Raw genomic sequence first — 26077 nt, forward strand, 5'->3', positions numbered from 1 at the left:
TAAAAATGTAATATAAAATTTTTATTTTATTTTCAAATAAAAATGTAAAATATAAAATATAAGTACAATATATACAAATACAATAAAAATAATAATAAATAAAATAATTATATAATATAATAATAGACTATGAGGAACATGAGCCTTTGGCGTCAATAACATTAGTGTCTTTTATTTCCTTTTCCTTTGAAGTATATTTGCAGAAACAAAAAAAAATCATATAAATTCAGCAGCGTGGAATTCAAAAAAAAAAATTAAAAAAATGATACTTTTAGCAATTAGCAGATGTGATTGTTATACTTGTAGACATAGAGCAATAGCTGGTAATAAAGCTTATAAAAAGCATAGAGACAAAAATATGTATAGTACATGAACACAAAACACATAATATAGAATAATATACATAAAGTTCACATTAAAGTATTAAACATAATGACTAGTAAAATAAAAATAGAGAAAATAAATAAAAATAAAATTATGATTGGAGTTATAAGCCATGAAGCCATAGGTAAATAATGCATCCCGAAGGTCTAGTTAATTATTTATTATATTATAATTTGATGTGCAGCTTGAAGAGTACACATAAAAATGAAAATACAACTACACTACTCCGAGAAATTAAAATTTGCAATATTTTCTTTAAAGGAACTAACACTTTTCGAACACAAATAAATTTAATTTTGAGTAAAGTTTATCACATTGTTTTTTTTTTAATAATAAGTCATTTTGTTCAAAAAAATAAAAATAAAATAAAACAATACTGTATGTACATCAAAATAATTACACATAATTATAACTCACTTACAGTAACTTCTAAATAAAAATGATAAATATAAGCACCATTGTGTATGTAAAAAAATTTATAAAAAAGCGGGTGTCATGACAGCAGTCTTCCGTCCACCCCCCAAATAAATAAATAAATAATAGTAATAATAAAACATCTGTATACTGTTTTATGTCGACGAAAACCATTACCTGTTCCCAGAGATATTCGGTTTGGTCGACACTGGAGGATTTTTCAGTACGTTTCCGTGGCTCTCAAATCTCTTTTGAATATCGGCCACGCCTTTCTTCGACGGTGGGTATCGGTTACTGTCCGAAAGTTTTTTTTTCAGACCCACCGTAGCCGTTAACGCCGACTTGCCGGCCGCGCCTACAACCGGTTTCGGAAACAGTACGGTCGGTTTGTCGGCCGTGGGTAGCTTTTTCGCTTCGAGCACGTCCGGCGAAGGGTTCAACGATCGGTTCTCATCGCAGTTTTTCACCAAGTCCGGTTGATCGTACGACGCGGCCCGCGACTTGACGTCCACGGGGCGCATGTACCCGGAACTGGTGGTCGAACCCGCCGACGACGGCTTAAAATTTTCGTAAGTCTGCTGATGGGGCTGCTGCTTCTGCGACGTAGGCACGTCGACGGTCGGTTTACTGGTGTAAATGGATTCTTGATTGCGTTCCTGTATCGCCGACACGATTTCGCCCAGCAACGAACTCTCCAACGACCTGGGCACTTTGTACGCGCACGAGTCGTCCTCCTCGTCCACGTCCACCACGGGTCGCTCGTCGATCACCGAGTAGATGTTCTCCAAGTCCTCGCAACTGACGTTCGCGGCCCTCAAACCGTCGCCCCTGCGGCCGGTCGCCTGCAGCGATCGAGGTATCTGGTAGTCGACCTGGACCGGGACCGGTTGCGAAGCCGGCGGACGCGGCGGTGGCGGCGAAGTGGGCCTCGAACAGGCGACAGCGACCGCGGTCGCTGCCGTCGGGGCGGCAACGCTGGTGGGCCGCTTGCACTTCATCGACCCGAAGTTTGGTACGCGCGGTCTGTGATTGGAGTTGTTGGCTACGCGCAGGCTCTGAGCCCTGAGCACGACCGCTTTGTGTTGATCCGCCTCCAGTGGCAACGGTTCCGACGGTACGTTTATCTCTTTCTGGAGGATAGGGTTCGATATTTCCAGTTTTTTCAACTCTTCTTGTCGAACTTGGAGTTGGCGCGAGGGATCGTGTGCTTTTTCTCGTCGGTCTTTTGATTTTTCATGAACGACGTAATCCTGCGCAGGGTCGGATATCCACCTCCCCCTCCGACGCCGCTATTTTTGTCCGCCGTCGCCGCTGCCGCCACCATCGACGCGGGTCTGGCGGCAGTCGGTACCGGCGGCGCCGGTTTTGACGGTATAGACACCAACTTGTGTACAGTAGACGACGTAGTCGCGTCCAACACCGGTTGACTTATCTGCAGCCTACCGCCCTTTTCGTTCAACACGGAAACGGCGGCGGCAGGTGCAGAAGGTGCCGGTCTGATCGGAGTTCTAGAGACGACCGGCTGTTCACTTGCAGGCACCAACGGTTTAATGCTGAATCCTTTGTAGTTACCCACCAGATCCGCGTGAAGTGATGGTGGTTTTTGATTGTCTATCAATAACGTACTCGAAGGTGAAACAGTACCATTAGGTTTGTTACCGATTTCTGAATCATTGCTGTTAAAAGAAAATTTGAAAATATTTAACACCGGAAAGTGAAAGACCAATAGAAAAAGTTCAGTCGAATAAAATGTATATTATTGTGTAACGTGCATATAGGACGAGGTTAATATCTCACAGACAATGATTAGAAACACGATAGGTACAAAGCAACATATAAAACAATACAAGTTCGATTACTAATTAATGTTAGTTGTTAAGAAAAGCAAAATATACACCCACAATCCACATCCGAGGCATATGTACATTATATGTCATGCAAGAATTTTTTTAATTAAATAAATGTTTCCTAAATATAATTTTTAAAGTTAAACATCAAGTAGGTATTTACAAAAAATTTAACAGGAAAGAAATACAATTGTAATGAAAATATTAATTTTAAATGATAATACAAATAATATACATTTATTATATATTATATTATTCTTCAAATTATGTCTTTTGAAATTACAGTAGTCTTGCCAGTCCAACATACATGGAACCAGAGTATTGGAATTAAATAATATTAAACTATTAAATTAGGTAAACAAATACGTATAAATATTATTATTATTATTATTAACTATAATATTCACATATTGAAACTTAAAGTTTACATTTTAAAATAATTTTTATATGTTATAAATATATATTTAAACGTTAAATTATGATTTTTAAAATAAGTCAAGAAAAAGTTATAATTAATTCAATCGAACTAAAATAAAAAAAAATTGCAATTGCATAAATAATTATAGCAATTATAGCCATAGACTAATTATTGAAAATTTAAGTAGTTGGATTAATAGATGTGTAAAATTATCAAGTGACCTAACCGATTACTTAGATTTCCCAGTGTTTATTGTAAGTAAGTAATCTCAACTTAACAGTTTTTATAAGCTATATAAATTATAATTTATGACTAACTCTAAAAGAATAATTATTTTGAATTTCCCCATACACCATTTTGCAAATAACTATTCACTTGAGGATTAGTTGTAGACATAAGATTTGTAATAGTAATATCACTTTTACTTAGACGAGATTTCACGGCATCAATGTAATTTGACGGTGGTACAGAACATGCATTGTTGATGTAAGCATTTTCTAAAATTGGTTCTGAAGTATTATTATAAAAACTACTAATTTTAGATGGTTCTGAGTAAATGGCATTGTTGTATTGCGCAACTAGGGACGATACAGTGTTTATACTAGGTAGCTGTCTATTTGTAGTAATAGTAGTAGTGCAAGCATTTCTATTACCATCACCATCATCAATGACCAAATGTTGCAAACGTTGGATAAATGGCAAACACTTAGATACATACGATAGCTTTTTGCGATTAGTTTTATTCCAGTCAGATGGTGAATGGTGATTCTTCGAACAATAGGCAAATAACAAAATAGCTAATAACAGTGGAATGGCCCCAAATGTAAGAACATACATTCCAGTCATGAATCCTTTGAATGCTGAAATTAAAAATAAATAAATACCAACAATGAATACAATTATAAGACATTATTTAAGTACTGTTTGGACTGGATGCTGGTCCAGAATCTACACTTCCTCCAGGACCAGGAAGATCACAGTTTGGTGCCGCATAACCAATTTTACAGTGACAATTGCCTTTGTTGTTGCACACTCCATTTCCATTGCAATTATTTTCACAATTATTATTACTTCTTGCTCTGAACTCTGTCACATTCATGCATTTTTGGTTCACACACATCTTAAAATTTAAAATAATAAATTCTATATGATTAAAATAATTTTTATAGTATTATACTATTAGAAAACAAACCTTATTTTCATCACATTTTGCACCATCTGGTGTTAAACCAGGATCAACATCATTTAAACCCAAATCCACAATAGCTGTTCTACAAGGTATCATTACACCATTACTGTTAATAAATGTGTGTGATACGGTGGATACAGTCTCCATACCAAATTCTAAACGTTCATTCTTATGCTTACATTGCAACATGCCACATTTTACATTCCTAATTGAACAAATAGGTGCATAATACAATAAAACCATAATTAAACACTGATATCTTAATAAATTATTATTAGTAATAAAAATTAACCTACTCTGGGGCACATTTTACATATGTCTTGTTTAGGCGATTGTAACCACAGTTACCTTGTGGTGAACCCTTAGAATTCATTCTGTAACACTGTTCATCCGATGATTCCCCAGTAGGACCCCATAATAAACGACATTGATCTGCATTTGTCCGACAAGACCCATTAAAGCAAAATGCCTATAAAATAAATAAAATTATAAAGCATTAATATTGTACTTGAAATTAATTGATGTGCATGTGATAAAACAGGTTAATTAATTGAGGTTAAATTATTAATTATAATAGACATTTAAATTTTAGGCATTAAAAATTTTAATTTGATTATCTTAGATATGAAATTGAAAAAGAAACAACGGCAAGAATTAAGGTTGGACATAAATGTCTATAATATTCCAAAATTACTGGGATCATAATCACTATTAAAAAATGTGAAAATATTACTATACAATTAAATTAATATTAACAGTAATTACGCATGAAGCTGAGATATAGTGATAAGAGAAAATTATTAGTTTTGAAGAAAAAATAATGAGAAAGATTTTTGGACCTATAAAGGACTCACTATGTGGTGAGCGAAGGATAAAAATGATTAGGAACACTCTTCTACAAACCAAGTATACTGAAAATGATAAGGAATAAAGAACTATAAAGGGTTGGGCATATATAGTAATCTAAACAGATTTATACGGCTAGTATTAGAAAAAAATCCTAATGGAAAAAGACTAATGGGAAGACCATGGTTGAGAAGGAAGGACATGGTAAGGAAATATGTAGAAGCGTTAGGAGGAGGATTTGACTACAGAATACAAGTATCAGATAAGGCTAATTAGAAGCAATGTTATATATTGGGATGGTGTTAGTGGTCAATTTACCTAATAGATGGATGGATTATCTTAGGACTTGGATATTTTATAGTATACCAATTTCTAATAATTAACTTTAAAAAAAAAATGATTAGATATCCTTAAAAATTAAAATACAGAATATTTTAAACGTACCTTGTTTTCCTCACAAACAGAACCATCAAATTTGAATACATTATCTGGACAATACTCTGATTCCCCAGTACAATACTCAGGTAAATCACATTCATGTGGAGCTGATCTACATTCCATACCAGCCAACTTAAAACGGCAAGTCTAAAGATATTAAATTAAATTTTAACTATTATGTATTGAATATTTATTAACACTACAAGTAAGCAGTTTCAATTTACATTTAAATCACAACATTCTCCTGTAGCACAAGTGGCATTATCATAAAACGTACACGTATCTGGATTGCAACAAGGATTGGTACACATATCTTTTACCCCACAATCACACTGTTCTCCTTCTTCTACAAAACTATTACCACACTCTGGGCTTGCAAATAATCTAACAATAGAAGCATACAATCTGAGTAAATATTTATAATTACACAAGTAATTATTTTATCAAACAACAGTTATTACATCAATATCTATTAACTTTTTTGAATTAATTGTTTTATTTCAACCGGAAATCATGCAAAAAAAATATATTTTCAAAAATGTTAGTGGATATTGAAGTAATGAATGTAGTTTAATAAAAAAACCACGTTTATATAATTTATTTAAAAGAAAATGTGAAAAATACATTAAAATGTTGTTTAGTAAACTTTACTTGTCAGGTTTATTTCTTAAACAGTAGTCCATTCCATGTTCAAATGCAAGAGCTAAATATTCCATACTACAAGAACTCCAATGGGTTGGACTCAGTATTCTGAAAAAAAATTAAAATTAAATATAGTACTTGCAAAATTTAAGTTTAACAACTATCATCTTACCCCGAAGAAGGCGCCATAACACATCGTTCATTAGGACATTCACACTCAGGTGTATCATGTTCCATGCCCAAGTTGTGACCTATTTCATGAGCTATAGTTGTTGCTACCAATCCCTGTACAACACTGTGGTCACTGTTTACACCGCCACTAAATTCATAAGTACATATAGGTCCTTTTAAAGCTTTACCGACAATACCATTTTCAAATTGGACTTTTCTAAAAGAAAAAAAATTAAAATTAAAAAAATAAATATTATACAATTTTTATGATTTTCAAAGTAATTATAATATGTACGTTAATAATTGTGCATTATCATTAGGATGATCTTTGACAAGATGTTCACGACGATAGTGTAAAAAATTAGTCAATGTAGTGTCACCGTTTGACACTAATGAAATTTCATTATATTCAGTCCATACAACTACTCCAACAAGTGCAATAAATATGTTTAATGGTATATAAAGCTGAAAAATAATAACATCAATTTAAAATATGCAATGTCTCAGTATTAATAAATAGATATCACTTACGGAATTTATTATATTTGCAATATCTTTAGCATGCTGATGGACTTTAGATAATTCACTGTTAAACGACTTATACTCTTCTTGATCAACAACAAGTACTAATTCGATAAATCTAGATTTATCATTTTGATTATATGGTCCCTTCAAAGACCTCGTGTTTCTTTTATTCTAAAAATATTAAACAAATACATATTAAGTATTACTTATTTCATAGTATGTTATCATTGCTCAAAATAAAAAATAAATCTGCTTACATGTTTGATTTCATTAAGTGTAAATTCAGGAGTACTAGGAAATCCTGAAAATAAAAGGTTATGCTTAAAATTCAAAATATTATTTTATGATCACTTACCACAGGTATAATTAGCTCTTAGATCTTCATGTTTGTACAAAATATGGTACTTATCACCTGATTCGTGTTCAACATTTTCAATGTAATGGTACGAAATTCCGTCAAAAAACATTCCTCTATAAAAAGAATAGTCACTGATGATTTAATCAATCTATTATTTTATAAGTAGTTATTATAATAACCTTATGCCATCACACGTAGAAATTGCTGCCCAGGAATTTGGTAAATCACGAATTTTACCATTATAATTACAAAATTCAAGTTCCTATTAAAATAATTAAAAATTAACAATAATACTAAACTGTTTTGATATAATTAAAATATAAATTTACGTTAGCTTTTGGTTTATTTATCACATGAGCTCCATCTTTCTGATGTTTTTCAAAATAATTAACTGGAATTAGTCCTCTGTGGATAGTAAAAAGTTATAAAATAAATTTATTAGTTATTAAGATTATTGTTGATTAAATGATATTTTGATTTACCTATTGAGGCTGAGATCAATAATATATTCTTGTCGATTATCGACAAATGTTAAGGTAATACCATGGGTATGTTCCAGGCCATTCTACAAAAGTATAAAAAAAAAATATAATAAAACAAAAATATAAGAATACGAATTGAAATGAATAAAATTAAAATTGTAGACATCTTGTCAACTATACCACTGATAATAATTGTTGTGTTTAATTATGTGTTTCACCTATATAATCATTATGCAGAACAGAAACAATACATATGAATTTCAAGTTTTAATATTATTTTAATTAAGTTTAAGTATATTTGATAACCCTATACATTAATTGAGAATGAATCAGGCAGTTTAACTTTCAAAACCAAAAGAGAACGTTGTTCATCGATAATGACGAGCACGGTCGGACAATTTTTTAAATCTGATGAATTAGTGACAATGTAGTAATTCAGAAGCGTCCTTGACGTGTACGAAGATGAAAGATCTTAAGACGATGCCTTAACAAAGACGATTCTTCAAGCTTCAAGGTAAGCGATACGGCGCTCTATTTAAAGTACGGGGATACGGGTTACAGATAACTATAGGATTCGGTTTGTATATTTTAACTAGTTAATCATAGTATATCGTATGTTAAGTAAACAAAAAATATATTACATAAAAAGATGATTAAAATTACTATTTCTTTAATAGTAGGTATATATTAGTGTGTTTCAAAATTTCAAAGTGTTTAAAGTATATTTTACAATTTTTAAGTCGTTTTTGGTATTTTTATAAAATATTGTACTACATTGTAAATCAAATAAAGAAAACTTACAATTTCAAGAAAAATTAAAGCTGAATATTCAAAGCCTGTAAATTCAGTAGAAGCAAAACCGATAAACTCTTATTATACCAGCTCAATTACCTATTATCTATTATTGTATTGTATTTTTCTGCATTGACTATAATTTTATCAAAAATTATTACTACCATGATGAATAAATAAATAAACAATACTGTACCTTGTTTTAACTATTATTTTATTATTTTAAAACCTAAATCATACTTTTGTAAAAATATGGTTTTACGGCATCATATTTGTCCATTTTTGATGCATACGAAGTATTTAGTAGTATTTTAGTAACATCAAACATTTATAATAATTTACATTTGAATTTGAATTTGAATTTATTATTTTGTTTAATAATTTAATACATAATAATTTTAAAAGTTTAAATTACTTGAATCGTAGAGGCATATAATAGGTATAAATAGCTCATTTGGCAATGAAAAAAAAAATCAATGCCAGTTTATGTTTTTGAAAATATACAGCATAAAATATAATACACGAAATAGTGTTAAATATCTATTTATTATGACTTTGGAGACAAGTAGGTACTGAAAATGAGATGGACAAATTATTTATAAATTTTTTTTTATTTAAAGTTGGTTAAATATTATTGTCATGACTATATTATGTATAAATGAATTATGACTAAAATAGTTTTAAAACATTTTATATGCTTTTTTTTAGACGACGAAGAGTTTAGTAGATATAGATTATCGACGAACTTATACCCATTTTAATCAATACATAATGTTCATTCTACATTTCAACAAAACACATAGGTATTGTAATTTACTTATCATTTATTTTGTTATTGATAAAATAAAACATTATTATTCTATAATTTATGAGTTTCATTTAAAAGTTTCTAAAGAGACCTATAAAGGTTAGGTATAAATATAATTACAAAACATCGAAAATACTACCTTAAAATTATACAAATAGGTGACGGAAAGTATTTAAAGTTTAAATAATATTATCATTATTACTATTGGTGTCTTTGCAGACTCTATAATTGCAGATGTAACATAATAAATGAAGAAGCTGTAATATCACCGGCAAGTATTTTAAATAAGTAGGTTAGCCGTATAGGTACCAATTATCTGCAGATAAATATTATTTATAAATTAGTATTCAAGGTGGTAAGGCCCTACACCAAGGGTCTCCAAACTTTTTATTCGAGGGCCACAAAAAATATGAAATGCTTTTAGAGGGCCAAAAGTTTACCAATACATATAATTTAAAATTTTTAAATTTTAGGTATCTACTCCTATATTTACCGTCCTATGGGGACAGCGATCCGTAGTTTGGAGACCCCTACCTTATACTATAAGCCATGGTATTATAGTCACATTATAGAAATCTAATAGTAAAATTGGATTTTTTTTATCTTCTTTAAGTATTGTAATTTCCAACATCGCTGCAAATTAGCATTGAGTACCAAAATTCACAGATATTCTATAGTGAAAAAAAGGAACAATATATTTTAAACTTACATTTTGTAATTTAGTATATTTAATTAAACTGAAACATGTAAACTTTGCAACTGTGAACTGGTTCGAAATTGTCATTGATGTTGTGTTATTACTTATTAGTATCATTACTTTTTTTTTTATAGAATATCGTATATTAGAGCGGGCGTATATTAGTCGATTGAAGATAATGCAATTAGTACCCATATTTCGATTCTACTGACCAATTGGACCACAAAAAAGCCCATAGGTGCATATATTAAATTATAAGCCGTTAGCAGCTGTACCAGTACACAATCCTAACTTATATGGATGTAATCAAAACATAAAAATATGAAATAGGTACTGTGTATAGAGAAAGATAATGAATTTATGGGGGGTAATACTTTATTTTCACTAATAATAAAAAATAATGAGTTTGATTTTATATGATGTACAATTTTAAGAATTCTAAAAATTAAAGAATTTTTAATTTTTGATTATGGTAGGTAACTCATTAAATAATTCTGTTATAAAACATTGCTCTCAGACATTAAATATTTGATTTGAAATTACAGGTCTTATTAATTTTATTGTTCTCAAAATATTTTGCCACACAAAAAAATCATTTTTATATTTTTTAAATCTTCAAAAAAACCATCAAATTTACTCAATGTTAGGTTTGTTTACTCAATAATTGTATAATACTTTTTAAACATGAGTCAAAAACGTTTTTATTAATTACTGTAGGTATATAATTTGAGTTAAAATCGATTAGTACGTATCCTAAAATTTTTAGTGAAATGAATTAATTTTTAAAACAAACGTATCAACAATTTGAATAATTAATCAATTTTTTATTTTACGAAACTTCAAAGGATACTGATTATTAGACATATTTTTGAAATACCATACAGACATTTAGCTATTTTGGATTCTCAAGAGAATTCATTGAAACAATTGGACAAACTTTTGATATACGAAACTTTTACTGAAACGTTTAATGAAAGGACGTCTGGACATTTTTGTATTATTTATAGCTAATTTTGTATAAATTAGTCTACCAGTTGCCTATCAAATATTGTCTACTTAAGTACTTAGCTAAATAATAAATAGTTAAATATTGGAAATAATTTAAATAATTTAATGTACAATACAACACATAGGTATTTCATACATGTACCTAATCAGAAAATATGAAATAAATGAAATAATTATCATGGATTTTAATCAGTTCAACCAGTCATTATAGTACTGTTGGAATTATCAATAACAACTGATAACTTAAACATAATCTATGTGATTGATATTCATTTTAATTATTAATTTAGCGGAAACACAATTACAAAAATGTCACGTTTGAAATTATTTGAACAATATATTTTAATATGTTTAAGTGTTTTACATGAAATAATTGTACAAATAATGTATAATATTGTATAGATTGTATTACAAATGTGCATTGTAATTGATTTAAGATATTAAGAATTACTTGAAATAATAAGAATTATTAATATTAGTATTTTTATTCTCGTAGAATTTTAAAAACATAAATATGATTTATATTGCATAATATATGAACTAACCGGATTTATTTTGGTTGATTGAATTTCTCTTTTATGCCTCGAACTAAATAATTTTGGTTCGATAAATGCATAGTTATTGAATTGATTGTCGATTTGATCAGTCATCCCACCTGCAAAATTAAAAATATTTAATTAGGTTAAAAATATAAAATTCATAAAATTGAATACATTTTAATATAAAAAAGGCTTCGGTAAAAACTAAGCAGGGATCCACCAAGATAAAATCATCATTCATCACATAAAAATTTTCTAATGTTCTATAACTTCTAATATTAAATCTATTATGGAAGTATGGCATTAAATTATAACATATACCTATTATAAAATGCCTATCACCAATAAAACAAACATTTTAAAATATCGTTCTGAGGAAAATTTTAAATTACAATGCTGTTCTAATTAGTTCTATTATATTCTACTGTAGTAATCGAATAGATTCTTATTTTAGTGGCTCCTGTCCTAAACCAGGACTCAGCCTCAGCTTCGCCTCTATAATAAAAATAGATGAAATGGAAAATATTAGTATATTTAAATAGGTACATTATGTTTTTAATATTTTTCACAAATATATTTACGTCGTATTAAAATATTTTCGGTTATTATAACAAAAAATATAAGATAGTGTGAAAGCCAAACACAAATTTCACAAAAATAAAAATGATGATGTTTTGTCCCAATTTGAACATTATTATGCGTCCTTATGATCACATTGATAACTATTAAAAATTAAGCATTTACAATATTGTATGATTGTGTTATGAAAAGGGGGACATAATTTAAAATACAACAATTATAAAAGTAAAGCAAATATAAAATTAAAAAATTAAACTTAGCTTTATGCTAACGGGACTAGTTTTTTAAAATTATACTACATTAATAAAATATGACTTGAACTATTAGGTTGTGATGATTAAAAGTATTTTAGTTATTAATTGTAAATTAAAACAAAATAATCCAAATGTTTTTTATAGGCAGGCCGTAATAACACAATAAAAAACACCACGTCATAATAGAAACAATTTTCATCAAAGTAATTCTGATTCTTCACTCTAGATCTAAAAATATACTGTCACACTTTTTTATGGATAAATAAGTGTAGATTTAAGGATAAGTTGAATTAAAATAATTAGTAATAAATAGTTATACAATTCAATACAACTTATTCTATTTAACTTTTAATAATAGGCTTCAATTATCATTAAGCAATTAATAATTATGGTGAAAATTGTATATTATCAGTTAAATTTAAATACCTAAGAATTTTATATAACTGCATATTTAACAATACAATTTTAGATTCTGAGCAAAGCTAGAAATCTATTAGTTTTATAATAATGTTTAAGATCAGAAAACTATTTTAGATAGTACTTAGAAAAGGTAATTTCTAGTCTCCCTGGTATTTTCCAAATGCATAATATGAGAAAACTACTAACAACTGACGGAACATTTTTAAGAAATGGTTTTACATAGAAAATCGATCTTTTTTTTTATTATTATTGTTTACAAATATATGTGATTACCAAGATGAGCGAAAAGAAGCGAGAGCTTAAAAACAAAATATTTGTAATTGTCTAGCTTTTTAATATTATAATTAAATGTATGAAACTTCATACCTCCATTAATTTTTTTAGATAGAATCAAATATATATTCAAACGTTTTCTACAGGTTTTTAAAAAAATAGCAAAATTTTCAAAATGTTTACTTACAGCCATTTTAAAATGAAAATACCCATAAAAACTTTCTGGGAAAATACTAATAATAGTCTTATATTTCTAAAGTTAATAATATTTCAATTGATTCTCAACGAACGAACTAACCGTGGATTTCTGAACGAAAATCTTATATTAGGCACTTGTAAGACGGAGACAACAAATGTTAGTATTATCAAATTTCTTATTTTATCTTTTATAGTAATTCTACTTCATTATATCATCGATTGAGAGCTGAAAAGGTAGAAATATAGGTTTCTATAGGATTGAAAGTTATACGAGCACTTGTCCTATTCTAATCACCCTGCAGACATAAGCAAAGAATGAAACAATTTACCTGTACCTATTAGTGTATAGCATTGTATTTAAAAAATTATAAATACATTTTTATTTTATAAGTTATATTTTATATTATTTTTTTCGTGTAAAAGAAATATGTTTCCAATTTCCAATATGGAAATATATACATACATATATAATATATAATTCATATTACATCATAAATAATAATACATATTATAAATCGTTTTGGAACAATTTATGTAACAGAAAAGTAGAATGAACGCTTAAAAATATATTGACATTGTAAAATCTAAATATATTTTTTTAATGATAACCTATTAGAATTTATTACTTATTTGTTACCCCAGCCCAAATATAATTCATTAATAATATCATCCATACAGCGAAAAAATTAATTAACATCTTGTAATATAAAGGAAATTTTTTAATAATAATTTTTATAAAATATTAGTTTATGAATACAATAATTTTAAAATTACGTACATTAAATGGAAATTTAAACTTTTAAGTTATAACTAATAGATTATTAGTATGACATTTAATTTTTTTTATTGATTTCAAGAAATATCAAGCTTTCCAAAAAAATGTATATAATTGTTAGTATGAACTCTCAGTTAAGAGAACGCCACACCCGCGGCATGTGTTGTGTTTATCTTACAAATATACAACATATTATAGAAAAAACGTGTTCCAAAGAACCAATTTTGACATCGCGTAGGCTTTTATTGACATTTACATTTTTTAAATGCTCGTAATTCGCTTTTTTTACCTTTAAATTTGATAAGATAATACAATAGGTTGATTCATTTTAATATTAAAATTAACAACGCAAAATTAGTTTTGCTGAATACAAATTTTCTATGTCGTACTACGTTTGTAAGACAAAGACAAGTAATACAGCGGGTGTGGCGTTGTCTTAATTATATTATTGTAACTATAAAATAATAAACTAAGAGCTATAATCAATAATATAAAATTTCGCATCTAACAATGATTTCGGAGGTTATTTTCAAACGTAAACTATGTATTGAATAGAAAAATATGTTTTACTTTATTTTATGATTACAATATTTTTTTAACAATACAAAATAGAGATAGTTGTATAGTAATAGTTATATTATAGTATTTATAGAGACGTACCATTTCATCATTATAATGTTAATTTAAGAGTATACGGGTTATAGGTATAGAAAAAATACGATTTAAAAATTAAATTTCTTTCAGAAAGAGAAACATAACACAGCTGAAATAGACTCAATAAAATATTAAGTAGGTACCTATTTATTTATAGTTTTAAAATCAACCAATTGTTTTATAATTTATTATAAAAATAAATAATATAATAATGTGAATATTCATGACATAATTGTTAATAAAAAATACGATTCTGAATAATAATTGAAATTAAGATTTTAAAAGAGGACGTCTGACCCAATTTGTTATTTCCGTTTTACAAGTGCGTAACATAGTAGCTAATTTACGCGTATAGAAATTTCACTTTTTATTTCGTTAATGATAGTAAATTAATCAGTTATTAATTTATTATCAAACCTAAGAGTAACAAAATTGTCTGTAGTTTGTTATAAACTTTTTTCTGATATTTTAATTTAGAAAGGAGTTTTAAGTTGGATAAATATTAAAATTTAAAAATAATCATAATTCACTTATCTGTAATACTGATAAGTCATAATTTAGTCTAATATTAAAACCATTGAAGCTAAACATTACCTAACTACTGAGCATACATTTATATTATGCATTTATAGGATGGAGATAACAAATGTGGGTGAGACATCTTCTTAAGATTAATATTAATGTCTTATAAAATATAAATTGGATATATACATATTATATTGATTAGGAAGTTTATTATTTATAAGTATTTTCATAAAAATACTTCCTAATGGTATAAAAAAAATGGTTTAATTTTAGATCAATAAAATATATCAATTTTTATATTAATAATTAAAAAATAAAATGTAGTTAATACTGATCAATGATTAATAATCAACAACCTCCATATTTTGTATACTTCGTTTCCACAATGTAATTGCAAACTAAATTTAAATGCTTTGTTGATATATATATACTAATTAACTGATTTATTTAAACACGTACCCATACAAAATATTGATCTGTATATAGTGTTTTTTAATAATTTAGCTGTTTTACAATTATAACTCGTGCGTAATAATTGGAATCCGTTACAAATAAAAGTAAATTCTTATCAAGTATAGTTAGCAGTTTTATTAAACAGAAATGATGATGACACGTTAACCACCACAATGTCGAATATTTCTACGACACAACGAATCAAACAAGTAAAAATTAAATAAATTGCACATATCACAGGTAGGTACCTATACAAATATATTAGTTAGTATTCGAATGATATATTCAATATATATACATCCTGCATAGAATTATGGAACAATGAAATGACCAATTGAATGAACTGTAATCGTAGTATCGTACCATAGATTAAGGATTCATTTTTTACATTAAAATAGAAAAATGTATTATTTATTCATATACGATATACATGATACATAAGTACAATAAACAAAAGCGATATAAAATGGAAGATGAGTGTCTCATCATGACGTCATATCAAGAGAAGATATTATTATATAAGCGTCTACCAACATAGAAGATTCGAGCTTAAAAATCGAATAACCTAAATTAAAAATTAAAATTCTATAGGTAGTAAAAAAAATATATATATATATTTTGATTTTACGTATTGAATTAATTTACTTAAAAAAACCGAGTAATTAAGAGTTTGTCTTGGGCTTAATGGTACGTTACAAATTAAATAAAACTAAGATCACATTTAGTTGAATATTAACCAGTAATCATAATATGATTTTATACATTTATTTAATAATAAATTATTTCATTTTTCTTAAGCTAAGTTTAAATGATTTTTAAAAATATAAATTCTGAAGAATAAAACTATCATTAGTATTATTCGTTATGACTCATATAACTTCTCAATATAATGTCATATATTAAAACTCAAGACAGAGCGACCCAGTAATTACGTGATTCAACTTCCGGTTTCGTCTGTGAATACTGAATAGTATTGTTATTTATTTTTTTAATATTATTAGTAAGTTTTAGAATATTGTACATATATTCGTATATATATAGTAGTATACTCTATTTGGCCTAAATGTATAAATATTGTTTAAGTTACAATACTATATTGTTTACTTGAACTTATTACTATTAGTAATTTATGCAGAGGAACATTTAGCATATTTTGTAAAAAGGTTTTATAAATAATCTACACATATAAATCACTAACAGAATTACTGACATAATGGTTACTATAAGTAAAATGGTCCTACAACTATAAACATTGTGTTTAACGTTCTTTGATTAAGGAACTCTTAAAATTAATTTCGTTTTAATATTTCTTGGTCTTATTTTTCTCGTCACTAGAAATGACGAGATATTTTTGTTAAAACACAAACGGTTACCAAAACAAAAATTGTATAAAGAACTTTTTTGGTGGATGAAAATAAACAATAAAAATATTTTTTAAACAAAGTTTGCTTCTATTTTTTAAAAAATATTTATGTTGTTTGTTATGATAAAATAACACGTTTGTATAGTCTATATAGATACACAAAACTTCAAGAGCCAAACCGTATTATTTATAAACTTCTCATCAAATAAAAATTAAATATTATATACTATAGGTATAAACTAGGTGGTTTTTCAAAAGGTAAACACTATTTTTTTCAAAATCGTAAGGTATATTTTGGAAATATTTCATTCTATAATAATTCTATAATAAATAATAATAATATTATAAATATATTTATCATTGACAATTTTTATTTGTTTTATTTGGCAGTATACATTTTCAATTTACCAAAGTATAATATATTAATATACATATATTTTTTTTGATAATTTAAATTAATAAAAATCATATTTTGTGAAGTTATAACTAATAGTATACTATAAGTATTTAAAGTTTTGATGAGCGAAAATGAAAAAAACAATTCATGGGGTAATTATTTTTCATTTTACTTTTAAACTTTTAGACACCGGCAATAGGTTATAATATGAACTTATAAAGTAATGAACAAATTAACTTCTTGTTTAAAATTTGATTATTAAGTTGTTTAAAAAAATATTGTCAAGAGATGTTATACTTTATTACAATTTTTAGCTTTTTACTATACGAATTTGTCTAATTGTAGACCATTATAGCTGTTGTTTTTAATCTACTATACCCGCAGGATCGTATTACCGCTTAGGCTGTTTAGGCTAAAGCCTAGGGCAACAAATTTTAACGGTCGAAACGAAATAGCAAATTTTTTTTATTGTGTGAGGACTTCAGCCTATGAGCGGAAAAACCCTTAATCAATCTAGCCCTGCTACCCACTGTTTAGTAATTTTTTGGTCTAGAAATTTATATTTTTATTAGTAAAACAATAGTTATTTTTACGATACAGAAATATTAAGCTTAAGCGCTTTAAACATAATCATTTTATACAGATACATACGTATAAAAGGTATATAGTAATAGTAATAGTTTAAAAATATTTTTATTAATTTATAAAAAAAAAAAAGGAATTCATAAAATAAATATTATGTGTGACCAAAAATATAATGACATTAGGAATTAATAATGAAATAAAAACTTTAATTTAATAAACAGATTGAAAAAACCCCATGTGTTTATTGTTGGTCTAGTTCTAGACTAAAGCGATGAGAAACACTGCGACTAAAACGGTGTTAAGATTTTTTTTATTTCCGTGAATACAAAAAAAACTAAATTGTTATTCACACAATTTTAATTATATACTCTATCTTATGTATACTCAAAACACGTGCGTTGTGTATAATAGTACCTACTTCTACTAAAATTCACCACAAACATTAGGTACTATAGAACATATAATAATAGACATGATATTATTATGGGAATTTAAAAAGTCGAATATAAGTCAAACAGGATATGCAGGGATATCCAAAAATATTTTTACAAATTATTCTATAAAAAATATACCCAAGAAAATATTGCATTTCCTTATAATTATGAGATAAGAGTTTTCATTCAATACCAGTTAGGAAACTGGAACTGGTAGGAACTGACTAGGACATCCGTCGCATAAAATATTAGGAACCGATTAGGATGTAATCTAAAATTCTGGTGGTTACACGACTGCTAAGATTTCGAAAACTTATTTTTTATAGTTCCATATTCACATAACTAGGAAAGGATTTTATGGTAAATATATATATTTTAACTGAAATGAGAAATATTTAATCTGATAAAAAAATGCGAACGATTTAAATCATTGTAATTTTTTGAAATAAGCACAAATTTATTTCACATATTTAACTCAAACGCTGTTATCATAATATACGTAACTGATAAGTAGGTAACGTTTATACATATATATATACAATGATCAGATGAAATTATTTGTACTGTGATTGTTCTTTTTTGTGTACGTACATTGATTTTATATCGTATTTTTAATTATTTTTATATAATTGCTTAGAATCCCTAAAATTACTTCTTCATTAGGTAAATAATAAGTCTGCGAATTTTTTGAAACATCAGTATATCAACACTTTAAAGTACTTCAACATATTTCTATACTACCAATTTAAACAAAATTAAAAGCTTCAAAATAAATTTAAACAACAAATTTTAATATCTTTGCTTTTAAATTTTCTTGCACAAATTTATCAAAATATATGCTGATTTATGCCGATCACAAATTATATGAGTTGAAATTCTGATTTTGTTATATACCTATAAATTTTTCCTTCACTTTTTAATTAATTAATTTTTTTGTTAAGCGATTTATACATATTTTATTATAAATAAGTAGCTATTTTGTATTTTTCATTATATTAAAACAAAAATATACATTATTTTTTTTAACCAACGTATACAGTTACAACATAAGTCATAATATTACATAGTGTCATAGTTCAACTTACACAAAGCATAAATTAAAGATTAAAGTAACTATGGGTTGATTATGTATTATTCACTATGGTTTATTATATATTACCTCGAAAATTACATTATGTTGGACATATAAGTTCTTATATATATATATATATATATTATATATATATATATATATATATATATATATTCAATGTTATGCGGGATGACTATTATAAATTTAGTTTTCATACCTAGCTCATATTACATTTCAACCCTTTATAAGCAAGCATTTTCTTTTCTTTGAGAATGGATCGTCATGGATGCAAATAAAATCCTTTATATAACACGTGCAGAGAATGATAAGACACGTTAGAGATATAATAAACAAAGGAAGTGTAATAAATTTATCTTTAATTTGGTATAATTTGTTATTATAATGAATAAAAATATGTATTTAAAACTAAAATAATAAATGATAAAATATAACAAACCCGACGGATATGAATTGATTAACTATATAGGCTACAGTTATGAAATTAAATGTATTATAATTTATAGTATGCATAATAACACAATATATAATGTCAAACTAGTAAAAATAAAAAAATGAATTCAAACTTGCTTAGTTGTTTTTTAATAATTATAGTTATAAGTAATGGTTAATACTTCAAATTGCTATCGAATGTTTATATTTTTATAATCATTATGTGATAAAATTTTTAAAATATTAATTTTTTTTGAACTATCTGAACATATGCATGACAAATTTACAAATTTTAAATTTTTTTTCTGTAAAATTATTCATTTCAAAATTCTTGAAAATTTAATATAAGTTCCAATATTTTTCTTGTATCTGTATAAAGAATACTTAGGCACATTTTTTTTATATACATTTGAATTAAAATGTTGACGAAATCCGTAAAAGTTGTAAAAAATTGGTAACTATTTTGTAGTAAGAAAAATTATATCAATCGACTACAATAGTAAAAATAAAATAATGACTTTAATCACTATATCAAAATAAATAAATCACTTGGATATAGGTAATAAACTAATAAATAATGATATAGGTTGATGGACCGTTTCCGCTCAGAATCGTTTTTCGTATACAATAATATACAATCGAATTCAAATTTAACTCGCGTATAATAAATCCTGACTCACTTTATGTACAGCAGAAGTATCCACTTATTTACCTTTTTATTTTTTTATTGTTTTTCAAAAAAGTATCAACTATATAACTAAATAGAAACTTAAAACATTCCAATATTACTTAAATAAATTATTTTTTTAACTCAATAAAATTCATTTTAAATATATGAAGACTAATTTTAAGCTATGTATATACCAATTTTAAATTTTCAAGTCTATATACTTTTGATTTTTAAAATGTTGATGAAAATTTTAGGTATAGTCAAAATGCTTGAAAATTTTATATAGGGTTCCTCAAAATAGTACCTACTTAAAGTTTATTTGAGTGGAGTAGAATATAATGATTTGAATTATTTTATTGAATAATACCTACAATTAAAATATATATATTATACCTGTTCTAAGTTAAATGTGTTTCACTTAAGAGGTTATCAGCGAAGTGGTTAATAAAAATAAAATCACCCATAACAAAAACAGAGAATAATATTTTTGAGGTAATGACTTAAAAATGTATTTAAATATTATTATCTCAAAACAATTCAATATTGATTTAAATTTATGAAATTATTTTTTATTCTTAAAGTCGGATATAAAATTAAATAGTAATAATATATAAAATCGATATGTTAAACATTAAAAATGCTATCTCTACTATAATAATTTATGTGGTAGGTTATTTTACTCAAAGATTACTCATTGACTTTACACCAATCTGTAATTACTGAAATCTTAAGAAGACGAGCTAAAACAATCGGTGAGTTATGAGTATAAAATATTAATATTAAAATATACTCATAATTCACAAAAGCTTAAAGTTTCGTGAAAACCCCAGGAGAGAACACAGCTAATATTCTTATCTTTACGTTTGATAAAAATAGGTCATTTAAATTAAAAATTAAAAATAAACACACAAAATTGGTTTTACTGGATAAAAATATACCATACTATTGTTTGTTATTGTTACCATGTTATATGTACGTTTGTAAGATGTGTGGGTATGAAGTCCTCTTATATATATAGTAAATTATACTAAAACAATCACCATGAATTCGAGTGGCGTCTCGACTAATTTCTATAAAGGTAATTCAGATTATAAACATTGTACATTCATAATATGTACATAATATTTTTGCAAAAAATAATATTGTAAGAATTTTCGTTATTTTTTATGTGTTATAAAGATAATTTATGTAAATTGTGTAAGTAATAGTTTTATAATTATTTATACAAATTTATATTATTTTAAAAGATTATTTTTTAAATATTTATTATAATAATAAGTATTAACTATAAACTATTGTTATAAATATAAAAAATGGATTGTTTAAATATAAGTATATCAGAATTGAAATTAACTAATGTAAGTAAAAATTTCAAAGTTGTAACCGAAATGAAAGGGAAAGAGGAAATGACTCCTGGTAAGCAGGCAAGCAGCTGCTTTTAATAACATTTTTGAATTAAAATGTTTGAAGAAATCTAATTATAAAGTATATTGTAAAACAATTATTTGATGTTGCCATTCATCTACTTGATTATGCAAATCTTTATTTTGAATTTTATACATTAATTTATACCTATTATCTACTGGCCACCTATCACATTTTTAAAAGCAATTAATGTATTACCTATAGAGATTGGTTATCAACAAAGAAAAAAGTGAGATATGTATATGTATAATTGTATAATGTATATGCAAAATATTTATGTACTTTTCTCCCTTGAGACGTGTCAAGAACTACCACTAGTTTGTGTAAGAAATGCCGATTAGGGTAAAAAATTATTGTTTTATAAATAATAATATTATTATAATATGTGTTTTCTGAGTTTAGTAATTAACCTACATAATTTATTCAAAAAATAAAAATAATTATTGTCCATATGGGATATGGTAGAGAAGAAAATTACACATAACATACAGGACATGGATCATGTTAGAACATTACACTGATCAGCAAAAAAAAAAAAAGATTAGATATTTATACAAATACAGGTAATATTATATAGTTTAAACATAAAACAATGAGTACCTCAAAAATAGTTGGTAATACATTAAAATAAATATCATAAACTAATGATTATTGTACTTAAAAACATTTTTATTGTTAGGTATATAAATAAAAAAATAATATTGGAGAGGTAGTTTAAATTAAGTTACTTGAATGGCTTCTTACTATATCAGTTGTGTTCAGTTTTTGTATGAAATTAGGAAAGGGAGAAATTTTTACCTATTATCAAAATTAAGCACCTTCAATTACAAAAATTGTATACCCAAATATGTACAGAGCTATATAAATGTAAATAAAGTAAATAGGTACCTAAATAAATAATAAGCCATAATGTATTTGATTTAGTGTTATAAGTCCATATATCTAATAAATGTTGTAGGTTAATTTTTTAAGGAAGGGCTTGAAAACAATCAAGTGGACTTAAGACTTTTACCCGCCCCTCCCACCATCATCTCAGTAACTGTCTATGAACAATGAACACAGTAATATCTACAAATCAACAATAAATACAAGGATAACCGAATAAATACTATGAGAAAAAAGGATGTTTTACAATAATAAAAACTATTTGTAATCTCGTATAATTAATCAAAGCCTATAAAATTCAGAATAATCCAGAAGATAATATGAGTAAAAAATAGGGAAAGAGGCTTTTTTAATGTAACTAACTCATCCAGTTATAATCAGCAAATGTTATTAGAACATAGATGTTATACATAAGCCCTACATACAATTATTGTTTAAACGGAATCTCTAATAAAAATATAAAAAAAAAAATACTTAAGATGAATAAAATAGTCAATACTGACAATACCACATATGTATTTAGCTCTAATGGCAATATGCCAATATTTTCTACTCTATTGTCAGTAATTTCTTGACTTAAATAACACATTGTAAAATTATATTTCTTCAACATTGTAATAAGAAAAAAATACATTGATTAAAACATAAAAAAAAATATATCCCCCATCAAATAAAAATGATAAATTTAACCATGCTTTCAATTCATTAGACTGTACTTAGTAAATTCATCTACATGATAAGCCTTTACCATCAGGTTTATGATAATACACCTACCATAAATAACAGTAACAAGTACCTATATTATACTTTTTTTAATCAGAAAATGGTCTAATTTAAAATAGTAATGACAAAACTTGTATGTACCTACCTACACTATTTGGGCATCTACATCAAGTTTAATTACAATGTATGATATCATAAAATCGAAAAGAAAAGGTAAATTAGTTACAACTCAATAAATTAGTTTTTAATATACCTATTATAGATCTTATAATACTCTTGTTGGGTATAATTATATAATATGTTGTTATGTTCTAAAATTTAAAATACTCACAGCAAACATATTGAATATGTACTAATGTTAAAAATGTGAAAACTAGCACTTTGACAATAGGCAGTATATGATGATCCTTTGAGGTGAGCATATCGCCGATGAACATTCATCAAGCTCAGTTTGCTGTTAAATTTTCAATAGGTACACAAGAATAATAAACAATGGTAAGGATAAAAATGTTGATACTATCAACTGATTTACACTGATGATATTTTAAAATGGTGTAATATTTAAAACAGTAGTTGAACAATAACTGTAGAAAATGAAAACATTGATTTTATTAAATAATAACAGTTATATTACAATAGAATTTAATTATTTCACGTGCGGCGAGCCGAACCCTACGCATGAGCGGACGGAACAGATGAGCGAACGATAATTAACTAAACGTTGTTAAAAAAAAAAAAAAACCTATCACGATTTTTATTTTTTACCATTTCCACTTCCTCCGGCTAAGAGGATTTTTTTTTTAATCTTTATTACTCCCACTTGTCTTATCAACAACAATAATAGTAATATATACAATATACATATATATATATATAGTATTATATCAATAGCGATACCATCATAAGAGGTTGCAGTGCAGCCAAATCCTGCCGCCTAGTAAATCCTTTTTTCCCATCCGTTGTTACTCGTCGTCAAATTCGAGTACGTCGAGATCGAGACGTCGTCGTTACAACTCGAGAAAACGTTCTCAAAAACGCAAATGCTGTGATATATAATACTATTTTTCTAAATATATGCGATGAAAATAGCATAAGTAGCACAATATCGCACGTGTATTACAATTATTTTTACAACAGACATTTCTAATGCGGACATTCCTGTTATCGATATGTAAGTAATTTTTCTCGTGAGTCATTTCGCATTAGACTATAATAGAGATACCAATCATCTATCGCGGAATAGTTATATAATACTTAATATTATCTATTTATTCTATTTACTATTAATTTGCAATATATTTTTATCGTGCGTCACAAACTCACAACTACGTATAATAACGGGTAACGAGACCAGAGTCGTACATGGGCACATGGCATTTCATGTATCGACTCGATCTAAATTACAATAAAAACTATAGAAAATAAAAACAACGTTGTTTACGTACTTGTATCTATATATGTCTACCCTTGCCACTCAATTACTATAATAATAATTAATAAGGTATTTTATTGTTGAAGAAGTGATGGCGGTCGCAGGTGAGCGACTATTACGTTTATTGGACGTAATAAATAATTGTATCGCGTCATAAAGCGATAAAATGTAAACGATAAATAGGTAGGTACCTCGTACCTATCACATTATAAAAACTAATATCAACTCAGTATTATTGTGTTGTAACTTGTAATTTGTAAAATAATGTATACTTAATTTAATTTTATTAATTTATATATATGTTTATACTTTATAATTGTCTGTCAACCGGTCAAATATCAATAGGTACTCAATACTTATTGTCTTAGGTCTAGGTAGATAGGTACTTTACTAGTTAAACAAAGATGTATAATATAATTGTATTAGTTAGGTGATAACCTATGTTTTATACCTACTTTTTACATTATAATATTATGTTTATGTAGTATTATTTTATTTATTTTTTTACAGTAGGTAGTCTATTACGGTATTTTTGTGAATTGCGTTCCAAATGAAGTTCGAGTTGTGAACTTGTGACCCAAGTTTAAGTCGTAATTATTAATTTAAGTCCCCGGGACGGTATCAAATAAGTTTTGGCCCCATTTATTTATGTTACCAAATTTTTTAAATATTTTATTCAAAAAAAAAACAGTATAGTTTTCTTCATTGCTATATAATTTATTTAATTTATGCAATTTTACATTATACGAATACTATGTCTTATACTACAGCATCGTACGCATACTGATAAAATTAAGTTTAATGTAACTTTATTGGCTCATGCCTCATTTTGTATACAATTGTCTACTGTGGCGCCGAACCTTTTTTAAATCACTGGGGTAAACTCTTTTTTTAAACCTACCCACAGGTTAGCGATTCATTCAGCGTAAATATTTGCCGACTGCATTCAATT

At 26.7% G+C, this 26077-nt stretch overlaps 1 protein-coding gene across 1 annotated transcript; it reads right to left on the minus strand.

The window, feature by feature from the left end:
• LOC114128660 (disintegrin and metalloproteinase domain-containing protein 9) lies at positions 1–24486 on the minus strand. Its single transcript, XM_027993232.2, is given in 19 exon segments — positions 1–1972; positions 1975–2474; positions 3782–3923; positions 3985–4183; positions 4256–4457; positions 4549–4721; positions 5543–5683; positions 5761–5920; positions 6188–6286; positions 6351–6566; positions 6645–6814; positions 6881–7045; positions 7132–7175; positions 7230–7345; positions 7412–7494; positions 7562–7637; positions 7715–7797; positions 11565–11674; positions 24025–24486. Coding segments are annotated over 19 exon segments (3786 nt in total). The 5' UTR covers positions 24131–24486; the 3' UTR covers positions 1–971.
• Positions 24487–26077: the final 1591 nt, after the last annotated feature.

This window comes from Aphis gossypii, chromosome 2 (assembly GCF_020184175.1).
Source record: "Aphis gossypii isolate Hap1 chromosome 2, ASM2018417v2, whole genome shotgun sequence".
In the NCBI taxonomy this organism is placed as follows: Eukaryota; Metazoa; Arthropoda; class Insecta; order Hemiptera; family Aphididae; genus Aphis; species Aphis gossypii.